The 20714-nt window shown below is 46.5% G+C and overlaps 1 protein-coding gene across 4 annotated transcripts in view; it reads right to left on the bottom strand.

The window, feature by feature from the left end:
• The window catches only part of ADGRD2 (adhesion G protein-coupled receptor D2), a 61570-nt gene that overhangs the window by 18328 nt on the left and 22528 nt on the right, over positions 1-20714 (bottom strand). For all 4 annotated transcript variants that reach the window (XM_065572597.1, XM_065572599.1, XM_065572600.1 and 1 more), the window contains exons 17-23: positions 19754-19907; positions 18849-18982; positions 17970-18085; positions 14906-15026; positions 2417-2458; positions 2141-2194; positions 1136-1280 (exon numbers count right to left, since the gene is read on the bottom strand). In XM_065572597.1, the coding sequence (XP_065428669.1) occupies positions 1136-1280; positions 2141-2194; positions 2417-2458; positions 14906-15026; positions 17970-18085; positions 18849-18982; positions 19754-19907 (766 nt within the window). The remainder of the gene's footprint in view (positions 1-1135; positions 1281-2140; positions 2195-2416; positions 2459-14905; positions 15027-17969; positions 18086-18848; positions 18983-19753; positions 19908-20714) is intronic.

Raw genomic sequence — 20714 nt, 5'->3', positions numbered from 1 at the left:
TGCAGGAGGTCCGCCGGTCCCACGGATTCGGCGGCATTTCTGCGGGAGGTCTGCCAGTCCCGCGGTTTCGGTGGTAATTCGGCGGCAGGTACGCCGAAGTCGCAGGATCGGCAGATCACCCGCAGAAACGCCGCCGAATCCGTGGGACCGGTGGACCTCCCGCAGGCGTGCTGCCGAAGGCCACCTGACTACCGTGCTTGGGGCGCCAAAAAACAGAGCTGCCCCCGAGTGGCGCAGTGGTGCTACTGTAACTGTTTATATGTAGACACACCCTTGTTATTTAACTGTGAAGATGAGTCATGCAAGTGAACTCCTGAGTTTGCAGCTCAGAGCACATGGCAGGAGGGTGATTAAAAACCTCAAACAAAAGGAGTTAAGGATCTCTCTGCTGCTTGGACTCCAGGGGGAGCAAGGTGTTTCTAGACATATGCAAGAGATCCCCAGTTGCTTAGCCTGGGTTAGCCCTAAAGGTCAAATAGAGCTTGCTGATTATAGAAGCCTATATTACCTTTTGAAACCTAAGGCTGTAACTCATTCATGGTCTATATTCACTTACTTTAACCTTATAAATAACTCTGTTTTCCTTTTCCTATTTAATAAATCTTCATATAGTTTGCTATAGGATCACCTACAAGCGTCGTCTTTGGTGTGAGCCCTAAAGCACAATTGACCTTGGGTAAGTGACTGGACCTTTGGGATTGGGAGTAACCTGAATATTGCTGTTATCCTTGGTGTATGGGGCCAATAATCACAGAGGGACACTCCCATCACCTGGATGGCAAGACAGACCAGAGTACCCTAGGGGACAGTCTGTGACTCCATGCTAAGACTGTTCAAGTGCCTGGGGGGGTGGGGGGGGTTGCACATGGTGCAGTTGGTTGGTGAAATCTAAGTCTAGACCTCCTGGCCCATTAGGGTATGCGCCCTGGTTTGGACGTTGGCACTCATGCGGAACTTCAGAACCGAGTCAAACTTTCCAACTCTGTGGTGTTTAAGAGGGTTCAAAACTATGCAAGGGATGAAACTGCATGAAAATTGGACCCTCTGGAAAGGTCAGCCCCGTGCTCTGAATCTGTGCCAGCAGCACAGAATACAACCGGAATACAAAGCTGAGGCCCCAGAAGGGGCTCTTTACCTTTGTTGGTAATGTTCTTCAGTGGGGGATCTTTCTGCACAGGGCTGGACATGGCGCTCTCGGGCGCAGAAGGACTCAGCTTCCCAGTCTCCCAGGAGGTTGTATTTCTTGGACTCGACAGATAATTGATCGGATGAGAACAGTTCTGCAATGACAGAGAAGCAGGACAGAGCCCTCAGGAATCCACGACACATCAGCCTTTAAAGGATTTTGATACCGTGCATCATTTTAAAAATCTGCTGCAGCTGTTTTCTTAATGATCACCTCCTTGCCGATAAGGCCAGTCTGCAGCAACCGCCCAAACTGCAGAACCAGTGGCACGTCTTCCTCCACCCTCCCCAGCGCCGTTCAGGAGGAAAATGACCTCCCCCGACTCCATGTTCCTGAATATGCCAGGTCCATTCAAAAGACATTCCTAGGGCCAAGTTTTGTCCTACAGTGCATGCCCAGGACATCAGGGAGAGCCCCAATGTATCGCGGCGGGCAGACTTTGGCTGCAAACCTGGATTTAAAGGGGCACTGTGGAACGTGATAACCCCGGGTTTTAAAGATCAAGGTCTCACATCAACCGGAGCAAGGAGAGAGGCCTTTTGCCTGGCCTTGGAGTCAGTCACATCCTACAAACTGCTCTGTTTTGTGGATCAAAACTGGGTCCACACCCACCTCACTCACACAACACACAGCAATCCACAGCTGAGGCATGATGGGAAATTTCAATGTTTGGGCCTTTCTTTAGAGGTTAGTCTGAGGGTGTTTAGACTGAAATCCCTGGAGAGACTGTGGAGGGCTGAGAAGCAGAAATCAGCATGCCCTATAGGATACACGGCTATCAGACGGGGTTGATAATCCCGGTTGGTAGTGAGGGATGGCCAGTAGATGCTACGCTGTAGATTTGGGGGAGGGGACACAAACTGGGTTTCCCAGAAATCCACCATTCTAAAAAACATCCTCTGAAACCAGCTTGTGTTTAATGAAACCGGAGTAGCATCTCTGCCTCACACTTACTGTGAACGAGAGAGCTTTCTTCTTCTCCTTCATCCTCTGTATGGCGTTCCTCACCTGAAAGTTGAGCAGGGTCGTGAGACAGGGCCAGTGCTGTTCTGATAAAACAACCACCTCCTCCGAACAAGTCAAGGGGGCAAAAGCAACAGCTGTCATGGGAGCGAAGGGCCAGGACAGAATATCAACCTTTGCATTTGCTAAGATTCTGGTTACCGGTTTCATTTCTAATATAGGACTGTTCCGAATATGGATCAAAACCCAGGGAGAGCTTTCTCTTACCTCACTGTTATAGATTGCATAGACCAGGAAGATGTACAAGCCCTGAAAAGGAGAGAAAATACAAAATATTACGGGCTTGCAATAGACTGACAAAATATGGGACCATTTTGAAACAGGGGAAGTAAGTGGGTCCCGGCCTTTGATGGATGCTGGGGCTCTGCCCACACTGGGTCAGAGTTTGCTGCTTTGGGCCACAAAACATTTGCAGAGCACCCCCCACTAGGTCTCCAGCAGCTGCCTGGCTTTGCCAACCTCCATCTGTGACTCAGAGCATCGGTAACTCTTACCATCACTGAGCGGCACAAAGCCCCCGTGATTAGCCTTTGCAGTCCGACTGCAGTTCCAGAGGAGGAGCCGTGCCCTTTGTCCCTGGAGTCTCCTTCTTCTAACACATCATCATCTTCAAGAAGTGGAAGAGAACTACTGAGACGGACTCACAATACGGAACGATGCCCTATAGACACGGCTACTGTGCCTAGCACAGAGGTAGCTTCTGTTACTGTTCCTCGTGAGGTCACCGGAACACACATGCTTCCGAAATCTCAGCACTCAGACCTGCTAGGTTTCATCTCCAAGCCAGGATTGTACTCTGCTCACAGCTGGCTGGATCTCCAAACTGATTCCACCCCAAACCTCAATCTCTGCTGCTCAACACTTGCGCCGCTCACTGCTCGGATTTTGACACAGACGACCCCCCCGTCAGGTTTGTCCCTGGGATCTCATTCTTCTAACACGCCCCCTTCAAGAAGTGGAAGAGAACGATGGGAAAGGACTCACGATACGGAACGATGCCCTATAGACACTGGCGGCTACTGTGTGTATGGACAGTCCCTAGCACAAGGGGGCCCTGCGCTTGGTGGGTCCCCTAGCACTACGTTAATAAACGCGATCCACGGCACAAGACAGAGCTCAGATGACTTCATTCAAGAGAGTTTAAAAGGAGAAAGATTCTTTTCATTCCTCCCCACCCTTTCCTTCCGCTACTATTGCAACATCCACACACACTCGGTTTTGCAGGGATAATGGCACAACCTCTGGCAGGCCGGCAAATGTGCACCGAGCACCTGCCACGCCCCGTGGCTGCTCTGTTGCTCTGGGATGGAGCTGGAGAGCAATGGCAGCCATCACCCCACTGACTCCATCAGGCCTCCCTGCCATTCCCAAGCCCAGGATTCCCCACGTCAGTCAGTGGGGAGCAGGAAAATCCTTCCGGAAATTACTGGGTGGAGCTCCACCCCCCTCAAAAGTTAAATGCGGGGAGATGACCCCGGTGTGGGAACGGCTGAAATTCGGGAACTAGACAACCCTTCCCGACAACTGAAGTAGCCATGGGCAGAGCCCGGATGGATGCAGCCTGTGTGTGGGCGGAGCAGAGCAAGGCGACAGGGCCTTTTCCTTTTCAGTGTGATCGTCTATTTGTGACAGACCACGGCAGCTGACTGATTCCAGTTCCCCATAAGCCAGGCCTGCTCGGGGGGTCCTCTGTCCTCCTCTAGAGGTGACTAGGCCAACAAGAGAGTGAGGAGCACACAGCCGTGGCTAACCCAGAGGCCTCTTAGCTCACGCAGTAGTGGCTCATGCGCTAAGAGTAAGAGGTGCTGGGTTCGAGCCCCACTGAGCCATGTCAGTATTACAGCCCATGCTAGGGAGATTCAAGGGAAAATGGGAGGCAGATCCAAACCCTCTTACCAAGGAGGAATTGTGAAACCCAAACCCACCACGCTTGTCCTCCCTCCCCACTCAGAGAGGTCTAGAGAGCGGAGGGCAAACCTCAGGCTGTCAACTCCACACAAGCTCAGCCACCACCAGCGACTCCAAAATACAGAGCACCAGTCCGAAACCTCATCCCCGGCCTGCTGCACGGCATATAAACAGCTGTAACCAGGCACAGGCCTAGAAAGAGCACCACGTAGGGGTCGAAACTGGGCAAAGCACCAGGGACTAATTACAGCTTTACACAAAAGAGTTTGCCCTTAAAGGCAGTCCTATCTGGCCCACCAGATTTATGTTATATCTGCAGGGTGTTTGTTATCGCAGCTAGATAAATCAGCGGCAGTAAGAAAAGTAATTCATCTTGTCTTCAATGAGTCTTGCTCTTCATCTGAAAACTCTTGGCAAGCGCAGTGGTAGCAATACCCTGGCATAGTGCCATGACCTGTCCTTCAAACAGCGAAGTTGGTCACTCCTACAGACCAGATTTCTGGTGCGGCTGCCAAGACAGGTCTTCCTTGAAATAATCCTTTTGTATAGAACTGGGAGGAGAGGTGGTGATGTCGGCTGGGAGGGGAGCCCGGGAGAAAGAAGGCCCAGCTGCAGAGAGACTGAATGTGGCTAAAATATGGGAGAGAGTTAAACTGGCACAAAACAAATCACAAATCCAGCCCCAGAGGCCACTTTGCAGATTCTCAAAGCACTTTGCAAACATAGCTAGGTGTGTACAGCGCCTAACACACTGGGGCCCTGACTCCTGACTGGTACAACCACAACAGAACTACTCAATAGTGAGACGACAATCACTAAAGCCTCAAACTTCAACGGTGAGTGGGTCATAATGGTCCAGGGCACTTATGTTTCCTACTCCCTTAAACATTCTCATGGCTCTTCTTGGAACCCTCTCCAATTTATCACCATCCTTTTCCATCTAGTAATGAACTCATAGAATCTCATGCACTGCTACATTCTAGGGACCGAGTGGCTAGGCAGCAGTACTGCAGAAAACGACATAGGGGTTACAGTGGATGAGAAGCTGGATATGAGTCAACAGTGTGCCCTTGTTGCCAAGAAGGCAACAACATTTTGGGCTGTATAAGTAGGGGCATTGCCAGCAGAACGAGGGACGTGATCACTCCCCTCTATTTGACATTAGTGAGGCTTCATCTGGAGTACTGTGTCCAGTTTGGGGTCCCACACTACAAGAAGGATGTGGAAAAATTGAAAGAGGCCAGTGGAGGGCAACAAAAATGATTAGAGGTCTGGAGCACATGACTTCTGAGGAGAAGCTGAGGAAACGGGGATTGTTTAGTCTGCAAAAGAGAAGAATGAGGTGGGATTTGAGGCTGCTTTCAACTACCTGAAAGGGGAGGGGGGTTCCAAAGAGGATGGATCTAGACTGTTCTCAGTGGTAGCAGATAACAGAACAAGGAGTAATGGTCTCAAGTTGCACTGGGGGAGGTTTAGGTTGGATATTAGGAAAAACTTTTTCCACTTGGAGGGTGGTGAAGCACTGGAATGGGTTACCTAGGGAGGTGGTGGAATCTCCTTCCTTAGAGGTTTTTAAGGTCAGGCTTGACAAAGCCCTGGCTGGCGTGATTTAGTTGGGGATTGGTCCTGCTTTGAGCAGAGGGTTGGACTTGATGACCTCCTGAGGTCTCTTCCAATCCTAATCTTCTATGATTGTTTGCTTCTGACCAGCTTAACAAGTGATCAAGACTGCTCTGTATCTGTGACCTGTCCTCTTCATTATTTTCCACTCCCCATTTTATGTCATCACCGGCTAACTTTATCGGTGATGATTTTATGTTTTTTCCAGGACCTTGATAAAAATGTTAAATAGCATAGGGCCAAGAGCTGGGGGGAACCTGACTAGAAACACACCCAATCAATGATGATTTACAATTACATTTTGAGAGATATCAGTTAGCCAGTTTTTAATCCATTTAATGTGTGCCATGTCCATTTTATATCATTCTAGTTTTTTAATCAAAATATCAGCATGATACCACGTCAAATGCTGTATAGAAGTCTAAAAATATTTCATCAACACACTCACCATTATCAACCAAACTTGTAATCTCATCAAAAAAAGATATCAAGTTAATCTGACAGGATCTATTTAACAAAAGTCATTAATGATATACCCTCCTTTCATTCTTTATTAATTGAGTCTCATATCAGCCACTCCATTACCTTGCCTGGAATCAATGTCAGACTGACAGGCCTGTAAATACCAGGTCATCCTGTTTATCCTTTTTAAAAATTAGTACAACATTCGCTTTCTTCCAGTCTTGTGGAACTTCCCCAGTGTTCCAAGACTTATTGAAAATCAGCATTAACAGTCCAGCGAGCTCCTCAGCCAGCTCTTTTAAAACTCCTGGATCCAAGTAATTGAGACGTACTGATTTTAAAATGTCTATCTTCAGTCGCAGCTGTTTAACATCCTCCTCAGATACTAGTGGAATGGAAACAGTGTTATCATATGATGTGACTACATCATTTGTTTTTTCCCCAAATGCAGAATAGAAATATTTATTGAACACGTCTGCCTTTTTTGTATTATTACTGATAATTCTATCTTTTGCATCTAGTAATGGACTAATACCATTGTTAGGATTCTTTTTTTCCTAAGATACTTTAAAAATTCCTTATTGGCCTTAACTCTGCTGGCCATTTCTCCTGGTGTCCCTTTGCTTCCCTTATCAATTTACTATAATTCCTAGAGCTTCTGATTTATATTAAAAACGATCATCTGCCCTTTTCTTCCATTCATTATATATTATGTTTCTATTTTTTATAGCTGCTTTTACTTCCCCTCTAATTTTTAAAATCTTTATGGCCTTCTTCCTCAATTGTGGGGTATTGTGGCTTTTTGATGTTCTTAAACAATTCCCAATTATTATTCATATTTTTCTGATGGAATTCTTCCTTGGAGCTGATTTAGCTCATAATTGTTTTTAGCTTTGTGAAATTGGCCTTTTTAAAGCACCAAGTATATCTATCACCGGTCTGGACTTTATTCTGTTTGCACATTATAAATGTGATCAAGTCATGATCACTTGTACCTAAGTGACTTAATTTTTAGTTCTCTGATCAGTTCCTCTTCATCTGTCAAGATGAAGTCTAACATGGAACTCCCCTGTGTTGGATGTAACACTTTTTGAGTTAGGAAATTATCATCTCTACTATTTAGAAATTCCAAGGATGTTTTAGTACTGGTAGCATGAGACAGTTGTTTGATATTCAGGGATGCCTCTGTGTGCGCACACCACCACTACTAGTACATTTATAGACTGTCATAGTAATAATATAGTGCTCTCCAGTCAAGCATCTCAAAGCGTTCAACATCAGTGAATTTAGCCTCAATCCCCCCACCCCCACTGAAGTATTATTGTTAGTAATCCTATTTTACAGATGGGGAAACTGAGGTATAGAAAGGTGAAGAGACTATTCAGCATCACAAAAGAGTCTGGGATAGTAATGTCAATGGAAGCCACGTCACGTGACTCCCAGGCCTGGACCAACCACAGGACTATCCTTCCTACCTCCTAAGTCAATAAAAACAGAGACTGCTACTTGGTGTTATATAAAAACACTCCCTCATAAGGCAGCCACCTTTACCCACCGTTCTGGCATTTACCGTCTTTGACCATTTTTGAAACCATGAGTGAGCATGGAAGCCATTGTCGACGGCCAGCCGGTCTTCTAAATACCAAACTAAGGGGTAGCAATTAGCAGTTAACACAGCATGGAATACTGCTCTTCAGTGGCTCGTTTTCTTCCCCCACTGACTGGTTAGGAGAACGATTAGTCGGATTTGGCATTGACGTGCGGAGTAACCTTGAAGACAGATCTGAATTTCCGCAGACAACCAGAACACAAGTCAACAACAACAAAAAGTTGTCTGCTACCACATTGCTACATGAATAAACAAATGCACTTTAAACACAAGTCAAAGGTGATCTGCTGAAGAAATCTTTTTGAATAGGCCAAGCTGCAGAGAGATTGAAAAGTGATGTTATTATCTCTGCTTTCCCTTTACTCTGAAGCCTTCCGGTCAGGATCCCAACTCCTCCTCCTGGGTAATCTTCTAATTAGAATGACCTTACTTGGCAAAGGGGAGAAGGCAAATGAAGACAATATATTCATGAGCTAAACTCCCCTGGCCCCCCTGTTTGACTATACTGCAAGCAAGGGCGCCTCTGCTGTGATTTATGACAAAGTGATTACAAAGATTGTTTTTTAAGACGACGACAAAGAAAGAAAAAACGAAAGGGGAAAAAAGTAGCAGCAGCTTGAATGGAGAGAAAAAACCAGCGCTGAACTAATATGAATCTTTCCCCTTCAAACACCATTCAGCGCAGCACTCAGCTTCTCCTCAGTGGTGGAGTTTAATGTGACTCACGATAGATGAACTCTCAAGAACTGTGTCATCCTGAGGATGGCATTTAAAAATGCAGGGATCATCCCCTTCATCCCTGAACTCTCTGCCACCACCTGAAAATTATGACCTAAATGTGGCTCACAACAATGGACTACAGCACAGTGGCTAGTGTGAAAAGAGGATGGGGGATGGCAGACCAGTTCCCAGTGTCCACAGCTAGGCAGCCTTGTTTCTGGTGTAACCAGAGAAGCCCAAGGCTGAATGGGCCATGGAAAGTAAAGTCCCCTGGCACCAGCGGAGGTGAGCCCTTCCAGCCAGGGGAGAGGTACATTAGCAGCGCAGAATGAGGAAGCGGGTGCTGCAAGTTCTGGGGACAAATAGAGGAGGGCGACCCCGAGGGCTGTCAGATCAGGCCATGTTCATGAGAGCTAAAATGAACACGAGAGCAGAACCTGCACCCCCTGTGCCCACAGAGAGACAACGAGGAACCTGGAGGTGGATAGCATTTCCGCTGCTCCCCAGAGCAAGGCTGGGGGGGAGGCAGGACAAAGGGAGATTCCCCACCAAGCCCAGGTTCTCCACACTGGGATCCAGGAATGAACAGAAAATTACCACAAGCTCTTCCATGGTGCAGACCAAGAACAGGGGGTTGGAAGAGGTTAAAATGCACATAACTGGGAAGGACAGCAGGACTCCAGGGCTCAGCATGGGACCAGAAGCGGGACTCCGTGTTTTAATCCGCTTCCCTCCATTTGCTTACACACAGACCTCGCTCTTTAATTCTGACCATTCTGAAGGGTTTTGTCCCAGTTGGTAAATAGGTTTGTTTTAATCTTAAATCTAATGCGGATTTAAAGAGTGCTGGTGCTGTTCTCTGTTCATCTCCAAGCTACACCTTTACAGCAGTGAGGTTGGAAGGAGGCAAGAAGCATTGACACTATATTTAATTACAGATGACAGGCCTCCTGTCAGCCTCTCGACATCCTTAATAGCAGAAACATGGAGAGGTGGCCTTTGGCCGGCCTTGGGCCTTCACCATCTGACAGCAAACGGATGTGCCCATTAGCAGCACCTCACAGCTGGACAAGCTCCAGCAACAGGCAGAAAATTCATTCAAGCAACTATCCATCTTGTACACGTGGCAATAATGGCTTCATTTCAGCTACTGGATACTTGGAGTCATTATTAAAGTGAAACCTGCCAAATATGCCACAGTTGGGGGCCACAGGCCTCTCCCATCCCACCTCACAAAGATGCCATCGGGACCATTTTCTATTTTAAAGCAGGAAAAAATTAAATAGACACCGAAAGTCTTTGAATCCCTGTCATCCAAATTTTGGATGCACGGTACATGAGTCAGCCAGGCTGCTCTCTTGGTTTCGAGTGCCTCTGATTTCGGAGTCATCACAGAGCGTTTGTGAAGGAGTTTGTCAAGTGCATATGTGAATGTGCAGTGCAGAAAGATGGGAACTGCCATCTGGGGCCATCTCATTGTTGTTATTGTAGAGCTGGGTGACATTTTTCATCAAAACTTGCTTGGGCAAAAAAATGCAGAATCTGTGAAACCAAAACATTTCACTAATTTATAAAAAGCGACAGAGTCGATGAAGTGGGTATTCACCCACGAAAGCTTATGCTCCAATACGTCTGTTAGTCTATAAGGTGCCACAGGACTCTCTGTTGCTTTTTACAGATCCAGACTAACACGGCTACCCCTCTGATACTTGTCACTAATTTATGTCGATTTTGCCAAATTGTTTCAGTTAAAAAAACAAAAACAAAAACAAAAAAAAAACAAACACACAAGAATTCTTTTAAACAAATCAAGACATTGTGTTTGGACATTTTCAGAATGAAATGTTTTGATTTTTCTATTCAAATTGACTTTTCATTTAGAAATTTCCTTTTATTATTATTATTTTTTTTAAATTTCAACATTAAAAACTACTCAAAATTGGAACAAAATGTTTAATTTCAGATCATTCAACCTGAAATGAGGGGGTTTATTCTGATTTTTTGATTTGCCCAAAAATTTGTTTTCAGTTCAAACTTAAACTGTTTTAAATATTATTCCTTTCCCCTTCCCCCACACATCATTGAGCTGATCCAATGCCAATCCATTGAAGTCAATGGGAATCTTTTTACCAATTTCAGAGGGCTCAGTGTCCGCCCCTGCATCCAATTTAATTGGGCCCAGCTTCAGGTAAGTATCACTATTTGGCACAGCACTGTGTGTTTAAAGTTAGGCACATGCTCAAATATCTTCCTGAACTGGAGGTCTTAGCAGGGCTGCCCAGAGGATTCAGGGGGCCTGGGGCAAAGCAATTTCAGGGGCCCCTTCCATAAAAAAAAGTTGAAATACTATAGAATACTATATTCTCAAGGGGGCCACTGTGGGGCCCAGGGCCTGGGGAAAATTGCCCCACTTGCCCCCCCCCCCGGGCAGCCCTGGGTCTTAGGTCCTGAAGAAAGCCCATTAAAATCAGTGGGGATCTTTCCATTGACCTCAGTGAGGTTTGTATTAGGCCTTCGGTTTGCAAGCTCCCCAGGCTAGAGATCCTGTCTTGTCTCCATTGGGGAAGGGCCTCTCATCTCATCTAATAACAATTAACAAATGCAGTCTCTTAATAAAAAATTCCACCCTTTACCCATCCATAATTCTCTCTCCGCCAGTGTCAGGACCAACTGTGCTTCTCTAGCTCCATCTACAGCTGCTTTCTCTCCAGGTTTAGCAAGCTTTTCACACGCCATGTGGCTGATGCTTTGAGACACATTGTGGGCCTGCTGTGTATTCTGTGACTTTACTCCACTCATGATCTGGGGACCTGCTTTGATGCCAGGGTCGTGTGAATGGCTATTTCTCAGCTGGACTGCATCCAGGATTGCAGAGAGCCGCTGGCGGTTACATTTCTAACAGGACTTGGTACCATTTTCTTTCCCAAATGGGGGCTAGGAATGGCCTTAAATTCCCTTAAGGAAACCAACAAACTTGTGACCCCAAGAAACAAAATTAAATATTGTTTTCAAATAGAGTTCGTGGTATGGTTCCATTCTCTCTTGGGGGATTATTATTATTATTAGTTATTTGTACTGCGGTAGTGTTTGGGAGCCCTGGTCCAGGACCAGGACCCCGTTGTCCACGGTGCTGTACAAACACAGAGCAAAGAGTCAGTCCCTGTGGTCTGCAGACCAAGTCTGATCTGTGGCATCCCAGAGCCAATGCCCTAGACACTACAGTGCCAGCATACAATGCTCCACTCTGAGCACAGTGGGGGCTGCCATTTCCAGACTAGAGGCGATGGCAGCTGTGATCTATTTGTGCTACAGGGGAACCTCAGAGGTGCCAACAAAGATCTGGGCCCATTGCACACAGGCATTGTACAAACCCATCTTGAGACATGGGCACTGCCCTGCAGAGCCTACTGACACAGCACGAGAGGGGAAGCAGCACCATAGGCAGGCGACACAACATACCCAAGGTCACACAGCAAGTTAACGGCAGAGTCAGGAATAGAACCAAGGTCTCCTGACTCCCAGCCCAGTGCCGCAGCCACTAGACTGCAATGTCTCTCAGTTACTCTATGTTATGCAAATCAGGCCCAGCCCTTGTGTTCCTAATGCAGCCCTACTTGGACAAAGTGTGGGCATCTTTGGGATCAGTTGCAGGGCCCCTCAGATAAGGATTTTAAGGATGAAGTGTTTTAGTCCAGAAATGTACTTGATTCTTAATAACCCGGAATGTGAGACATTCAGGAATAATGTCTGTTTAGCCACAATTAGATACCAGGTAGAGAAGTGCTGGGCCAGACATCTCAGAGAGTTGTACATGGACCATCCCTGATGAGCACTATTCAGCACTGACATCAAGGAGTTCATACTGTGTGTAGGAGTTGGGCTTGTTTCACTGAGGCAAGCTGCAATTAGAATGTCTGCCTCGGAGCTTCATTAAAATGAAACGTTACACAGTAGTAAATTCTCCGGTAAATGACCAAAACAAAGCTCAGCTGAGATATTTTATGAGGATATAAATTTAGAAGTGTCATTCCAAAACCATGATTTAATATCAGGAAATCTAATTATGAGAGAGAAGATTTAAACGGCAAAACTGTGACACCAGTCAGCCAGTCCAGAGATTCAGGGAGGGGGCTGCAGGGAGCATTAAATAATCACTCTGCTCAGGGCTGCATTTCACACCTCATTATTATTTACTTAGGTTCCTCAGATGCTGAACGACAGCTTGGAAAAGCCCATTGGTTCTCCAGAGGTGAGATATGCCTCTGGACATTAGAACGCTCTCACACTGGAAAAGCGATGGGACCACTGGGCTTACCCTGAAAACACCTCCCATTCTGGAGGAAACAGCTAGCTAGCCTAGCTTGAAGAATTCCCTGTGTACTGTCTCTCTAGCACAGTAATCCTACCAGTCTGACAGCGTGAGACCTGGGCTGGAACAGTCGGTGCCTAGCACTAGCTGGCTGGGCACAGTCTTCCTGCGTGATCACAAGTCTCTCACAGAACAACGGGAATCACAGCGCTTCCCTATTTCATGGGGTTAGAGCAGGGGTAGGCAACCTATGGCACGTGAGCTGATTTTCAGTGACGCTCACACTGCCCAGGTCCTGGCCACCAGTCCGGGGGCTCTGCATTTTAATTTAATTTTAAATGAAGCTTCTTAAACATTTTAAAAACCTTATTTATTTTACATACAACAATAGTTTAGTTATATATTATAGACTTATAGAAAAAGACCTTCTAAAAACGTTAAAATGTATGACTGGCACGCGAAACCTTAAATTAGAGTGAATAAATGAAGACTTGGCACATCACTTCTGAAAGGTTGCTGACCCTTGGGTTAGAGGCTCAGATTCCATGGCAATGGAAACCATATAATTACCTAGATAAAGGACCTGAAATAATTTCATTTCACTAAAGCTGTATTTTGCCAGGACTTTAAAACAAACACAAGGCAGTTGTTCTTCACACAACGCACTGTCCAGAAGCTGGGAGTGGATGACAAGGGACGGATCACTCAATGACTGCCCTGTTCTGTTCATTCCCTCTGAAGCATCTGGCATTGGCCCCTGTCGGAAGACAGGATACTGGGCTAGGTGGACCATTGGTCTGACCCAGTATGGCCGCTCTTATGTTCTTAAACTGATGGTCTATTACATGGATGATGAGAAACCACCACAGTAGTTTAAAAGCTGGCCATAAAGGGTCAGATCTCCAAACCTGGCTTCCATTTTTTGCAGGTGCAATTTTGCAAATGCAACAGATTTTGAGGAAAAGCACAAATAAATTATGGATGAAAAAGTGTGCTCCCAAATCCAGGTGCCTGGTTTGAAAATTAGGCCTTAATAATGACTCAATCAGTCTTCCTTCTGCAGGTTTTCTGATGACTGGAGTTCAAATGCATAGAACAGGTTAATGGAGATGGGTACTTCTGATTATAATTTAATGCACCATACGACAAAGGCACTGAGAGCCTTGGATCGGCCCCTTTTTAGTGAAATTGTGAGAGTCACACAAGGTAAATAGGTAAAACTGTTGCTTTGGAACAATACAATTATGTGCAGCAAGGAATATAAAACTTTCTTCAACTCCAGTTCAAGCTTTTATCAAAATGCAATTAACCACCAGGCTCTTATGGATTTTACCAGAACTCGAGTACTCTAGTGATAAGCCTGGGTGTAAGAACCTGAAGAGAACAGAACTGAAACCACCCGATACAACAGAACTCTAGGTGAGGTGGGTGAAGGCCTTGCACCAGCCAGGGTGCGGGTGGGTTTCTGCTTTCTGCAAGAAATCGGCTGCTCATTGCACCTGGCGAGTCCCCGTGCCCCCCGTAACAGGTCAATGGCCTCATTTCACAGCTGTCTGTTTAGAACAGGTTCATGCTGCAGCAATGTGCTTGGGGGATGCACACACCTCTCAGCTGTGAACCCCATTCATGTATTTCTAGTGTCAAGACACTACAGAGGAAACATCAGATGGAAATTTATGCCACTAACCACATTTAGATTTAATCCCCACCCGCCGAGCCAAGGAACCTCAGAACATTGGGGTGTTTCTGTCTCCAGGCAGGAAGGGAGAGTCCTTTACTCTCTGATGGTGTCTTTACCTGCACAGTGCAGAGACATAATCCTGAGGATACCGACTGAGAGTTTTAACCTTGCTTACCAAGGGACTAAGTTCCTCAGGCTTTTCCTTGCCCCTGGTGCTTCCCCCCCCCCCTTCCGCTCAGCATGCCTGTTGTTAGATGGGACTGAGGGGGCCGGGTAGTTCATTCAGTGCCTGATTAGCTCTAGTGTCTCACAGACACCAGTAACTCAGCCGGGGGGGCTCTGTCTCTTGGTGCTCCGAGCTTCCCAGTCACCTGGGTGGGGACTTACCTGGAGGGAGTTCAACACAATGAAGACATGAGCCCAGATGATGCTGAGGTGAACCAGGATCCCACACACCCACGTCAGGCCCAGGACTGGCAGCAGCACCAAGATGGGCTTGGCTGTGGCCCTGTTAGAAAAAGAAACTCAATGTGACTTTGACTCATGGCAAACCTCCCTCATTCGGGGCCGGGGGAAACGTAGGGGAGCAGGAGAAGCAGAGGCCCTGCCAGTCCCATCTCTGCCCTGCCTCTTAGCAGCATCCATCTGCCACTTCTCTGGCTGCATCACCATCCTGCTCCGCATCCTTGGGTTACACTGCTCCCTGCTATCGTCTCTGCAGGCTGCACCTCCCTCCAGGGAGCTGGGAGCAAAGCCCTCCCCAGCATCCAGCCTTGCCCTCTCCCTAGCTTCACTTCGGGGCATGACTAGAGGGTTTTGCCCTTGTCCTGCAAAATTAAACAGCTTTTCGCTTTGAGCTGGTTGCTGGGTCTTTCTGAGGTTACAGGCAATGTGAGAGACAACAGCCTTGGAAGACACCTTAGTTTGAGGGGACATTGGCTGATGCTCTGATGTTTAGATTCTCCCATTTCGTTGCTGGAAGTGCCTCCTGCAAGGCAGCACAAATGGCTCCCCCAGTAGCTAAGCTGTGTGCAGCGATTGGACATGGCAAGAGGGAGGGACCGGAGAAGGGGTTGCGAAATGCTTTGAAAACATAATGTAACCACCCCAGAAAGCCAGAGGAGAAATGCCACATGCTTTATCTCCCAACCCCCACTCAGCCACCCCTGCTCTTTATTTATAATTACAAGTGAGCTATAAGGGAACTCTTTGACATCATTAGACACAAGAAAGCAGCCAATCTCCCCCTGCTCGCCGTTGCCAAGAGGGCTTCTGTATTTGTTTTATTAGCATGTGTGTGTCATCCTGCCCTCCAACATCACCCTATCTCTGTGCTTCTGTAAATTTAGTAAAATTTATTTATGCAACTGGAGGAACAATGTGTGTCTAGCAATGGTGACTGGCGCCGGCAAACAACAATAAAGATTCATAAGGAGTGATAAAGTAACATCTCGAACAGCAGTTTTAAAAATCTCTTTGAATTAACTGATGACTGGAATCCATGTTCCATTTCCTTCCCCATGCATGTCACCAAAACCAAAGCCAGCTCTCCAGACAGGCACTTATATGGACTCAGTGCTATAATATTTGAGAGCCTCCCAAGTCCTTAGGGATTTATTTTAACAATCCCCCTGTATTATCCCTATTTAGCATGTGGGGAAACTGAGGCACAGAACAAGAAAGCTACGTGCCCAAACTCACTCTGGAGGACTGTGGAGGAGCTAAACAGAAACCCAGATCTCCCAAATCTCAGTCCAGTTTTTTTTTTTTAAAACCACAGCACCTTCTTCCCTGCCATTCCAGGTTTCTGGTATTCCATAGAGTTTATGCAGTGCACACAACTCAGGAGCAGAACAGCCATGGCTGCTGACTGTGCCCATATATATTTCGTGCTCCTGAGGATTGACAGATAGATTACAGGGCACCCAGGAGAAAATCAGGAGGCGTTTGCCAGAACAAAGGCAGGCCAGTTTCACTCCTGCCCTGGCCTGATTTCCCTTCCTAATTTTTGGGTACCAAACTGAACCTCAAAGTTTTCGAGTTTCATCCATCAGCAAAATAAGACATCATATAAATCTCACTGAAATCCATGAAGACCCAAATGGCTGGAAGGAACTTTGTTTTGGGGTAAATATCTGCAGAATAGCAGTGCTTTCCAAGCCCTAAAACCATTATGCAGCGTGTGAATTCAAATGCTGCGTGATGAATGTGACTGAAACACAGGACTTCAGGACTCCCGACTGACCCTACCACCAAAGTGCTGGAATCTGGTGGGGAATCTTCAGCTGCTAATCCTCAGGGGTGAGAAATGTTTAAAACCCAAAGAAAAAGATAGGCTGGGAGAGTCAAAGATGCCCAAATCCCATGAAATTGGATGTCTAACGCCCTCAGACTCCTTGGGAATCCCAGACAGAGCTGCCATTGCTGCCTGGATTCAGGCTGGACCAGGTGTTTATGTTCCAGCAGCTGAGCCAGTCTGACAGCACTGGGAGAAGAACTTGCTTAAGGAACACTGGGCTCAGTCCTGCTAGCACTGGCACCGGTGTCCGTTAGAATTGAACTCGGTTGAAGTCAACAAATTACAATCCAACCCGTTGTTCCCATCTGTGATGCTAGCAGCCAGGCATACCATAAAGCACAAAGTGACTGGTGTGGAGCAAGTGAATCGGGAAATGTTATTTACACCTTCACAGAACACAAGAACCAGGAGTCACCCAATAAAATGAAGACAGCAAGTTTAAAACAAACATAAGAAAGTACTTCTTCACCCCAGGCACAGTCAACTTGTGGAACTCATTGCTAGGAGATATTATGAAGGCCAAAAGTACAAGTGGGTTCAAAAACAATTAGGCAAATTCATAGGTCCATCAATGGCTATTAGCCAAGACAGTCAGGGATTCAACCCCCTGCTCTGTGTGTCCCTAAACATCTGAATGCCAGAAGCTGGGACTGCACAACAGGGGATGAATCACTTGATAATTGCCCTGTTCTGTTCATTCCCTCTGAAGCATCTGACACCAGCCACTGTTGGAAGGCAGGATACTGGGCTAGATGGACCATTGCTGTGACCCACTATGGCTGCTCTTATGTTCTTACCCTTGGATTTCAATGGGAACTGCAGATGCTCCCCACCTGAATCACTGATTTAGGAGACTAAGTGTCGGCACCTGAGTGTGACAGTGTTGGTCCTATTTCCTGGTGTCCCATTCATCAGGGCACAGATCGCTGAGTATAGACTGTTGCACTGCTTCTGAAATACTATACAGATGAAATGCATAATTACTCTGGAGGAGAAAAATTTGGATCGTGTTCCATTACACACAGCATGTGGCCGTACGCCAGATCCTTCAGGGACAGGATTCTATCCAAGCCCAATAAAGACTTCACAATGATATCCAAGCACAACCCAATGCAACCATCAGCATGGAAGTCAACTGCTCCCCTGACTCACCATATCTGGATTCCAATCTGTTTCTCCAGGCTGCTGCTGGGGGTCAGCATCTTTGACCTCCTCCGTGCACTGGACACTGTGACCATCACCACCCGGAACAGCACGAAGGTATTTACCTGCGAGTCAGAAAAGAGCCACTAGCGTTGTGCACCAGAACAGGCTATTGCATTTTTAAGTGAGCTCTAACGGGGCAGGTGTGTCTGCTGGGTCTTCCATGCAGTTAAGTTTGCATCTTGTAGAACGATCAGCTTGTGGGATTCTTGAGGCCAGTAAAGAGCTCAGTTCGCACAAGCAAAGGTATCTGTACAGACCCCGGTCCAACTGGTTCATTATTAGAGGTCTACTGGCTCTTTTGCCTTTAAACATTTCACCTTCCTCTAGCATCGCTTTGTTGTATTATGATGGTGGAGTCATTAAAAGGACACAGGTTTTGCCATGCTGAATTGGACCTTTGGACCATCGAGTCCAGCATCCTGGCAGACAGTGGCCAATACTCGATTTACTTCTCCATCTTTGTAATGTAACCTCAGCATAGTAACTAGTATCTTCTGCTGAGGTATTAGATGGTAGGACTCTCTCCAAATACAATAATGTACCTGCCTATCTAACTGTACAGTGCTTCGTGCAGAACTGCAAACGTTCCTTTATTCATTTACAGAGCTCCTGGCAGGAATTCACCCCATGTACAGGGAAATATTTGGACCATAACGAGAATAAATCTCAGACACTCTAAACGCCACCATCGTCCTAGATTAGAAAAGATCTTTGTGTAGGATCGTGGATCCCTTTGGCTCTGGCTGACAAAGCTCAGTGCTGCTTTCCTAAAACGAAAAGTAGAAATTGCTTCTACCCAGAATTATACAAAAGGGTGATGCTTACCGTCAGAACAAAGAGAACTGGCCCAACGAACGCCCAGATGATATCGGTCTGAACATTCAGCCAGCAATGATTGTCTGCCACATACTTGTTAAATGAAGTTGCCAGAGTCACACCAACAATAACGACTGGCAGGCCTGAAAAAACAGGAAAACTGAGGACAGCAAATGCCAGGTCTACTATTGGCTGGTTAGTTGTTTTAAACGTACAGGGCCAGATCCCCAGCTGGCCTAAATCAGTGTAACCACATTGACCCCAACGGAGCTGCACTGATTTACTCTAACTGGGAATCTGGCCCATGCTGTGTAACTAGACTACGTTTTATATCCTATGCACTTTATTCTCTCATTCATAAAACATTCCAAAGCTGTGTCACAAGACATGAGCAACGTACTCCTAACAAGCAGTACAATCAAAGACAAACAATGCCAATTTGGTGTCTGTCTCTCAGCATAGTCACATGAACCCCAGACACTCTTACCTGAACCCCAATATAGTCACATAAATCCCATGGCCCTGATCCATTCATTCCGATAAATGCATCTCTTTCCAGCCAGAACTATTGTCAGGTTTCTAGAACCAGTCCCACTGTTGAGGGACACTCTCTGATAGCAGTCAACCAGCAGAGTCTCCCTCTGAAAATACTTTGTGTGTTAATAAAACAAAGGGTTACAAAATCAACGAGACACTTGGCTAAAATTCCAGCATCCGCTAGTTGACATTTAAAGATGGGAGAGAATCTGTGGGTGAGGCTGGTCCCCAGTAAACCCCCCAGGTCAATGCAAGCTCTTGTTAGACTTGTGACTCAATATCAGTTACACTGAAATCTTTTCTACAAGGATTTGTCGTTCAAGAGAAATTGATGCACGGTGTTCCTGAGAGTAAGACACAGATGGGTTTCCATTTACCCCAGCCAGTCACATAGTAAAACTTCATTCTCCTATCTTCACTCATGTTGACGGCAACCACTTTGCTCCACAGGAGAAGCCCTTCTACCAGCATCCAAGAAAAGGCCGCCATGAAGAAGAGGTGGAGGAAAGCTGTGACAGCAAAGCACAGTACCTGGGGGAAAGAGAAATTTCAGACAGCTCAGTGAGGGGGAGGCAGGAATCTTCTGCCAAACTGTGCGTAGTGCAGGGTGAGGAACGACTCCTGAACATGCTGCCGAATATTTGCCCATTCGGGCATTTAAATACAAATGATACCAGGATGATTGCATACAACTATAAAACAAGGACGTCCAGACTGTGCTTTGCCCAGCTGAGAGTTACAGAGCACCTTGCACTCAAAGTGCCTGACAAACTGATTTACAAAACATCCACAAGGATCACTTCACCCACCATGGAAATGCAACCAGCTCTTAAACAGCTCACAGCAATGCTGTGTAACAGAAGGGAAGGAGAACACTGTAGCTCACTGACAGTACCGGGACAATTTAAGCAGAGAGGATGGGCCAAACTCATCCCTGGTGTAATTGCCCAGGTCACTAAGTCCAAGAAGCCACCTGAAGGAGAAGATACCAAGGTAGCTTAGAACGGGCCCAGCGCCTCTAGCAGCCCCATGCTCCCCAGTGCTAGAACACCGGTCCAATGCATTCCAGGGGAGGGAATCAGCACCACTTCCTACAGCATCTGGTTTGTCCTTGGAAGTCTCTCCTGCAAGTACCGACCAATGCAGTCCCTGCTTAGCCTACGAGGTCACAGGAGGTGGTGTGATCCCAGGCTGGTATTTTATGCCACTTTACATGGCAGACTCTTCCTGCAGGATTCTCTGGGTTAAAAATAAATATATTGCCAGGAGTGGGGAATGGAACTGTTCCTACATATGGTGCAAAGCATATTCCCAAGGACAGTGTGATCCTGTTTATTC

The sequence above is a fragment of the Chrysemys picta genome, chromosome 18 (assembly GCF_011386835.1).
Source record: "Chrysemys picta bellii isolate R12L10 chromosome 18, ASM1138683v2, whole genome shotgun sequence".
Taxonomy (NCBI): domain Eukaryota; kingdom Metazoa; phylum Chordata; order Testudines; family Emydidae; genus Chrysemys; species Chrysemys picta.
The sequence above is the reverse complement of the archived record's forward strand: the minus strand, read 5'-3'. Positions and strand labels throughout refer to the sequence as shown.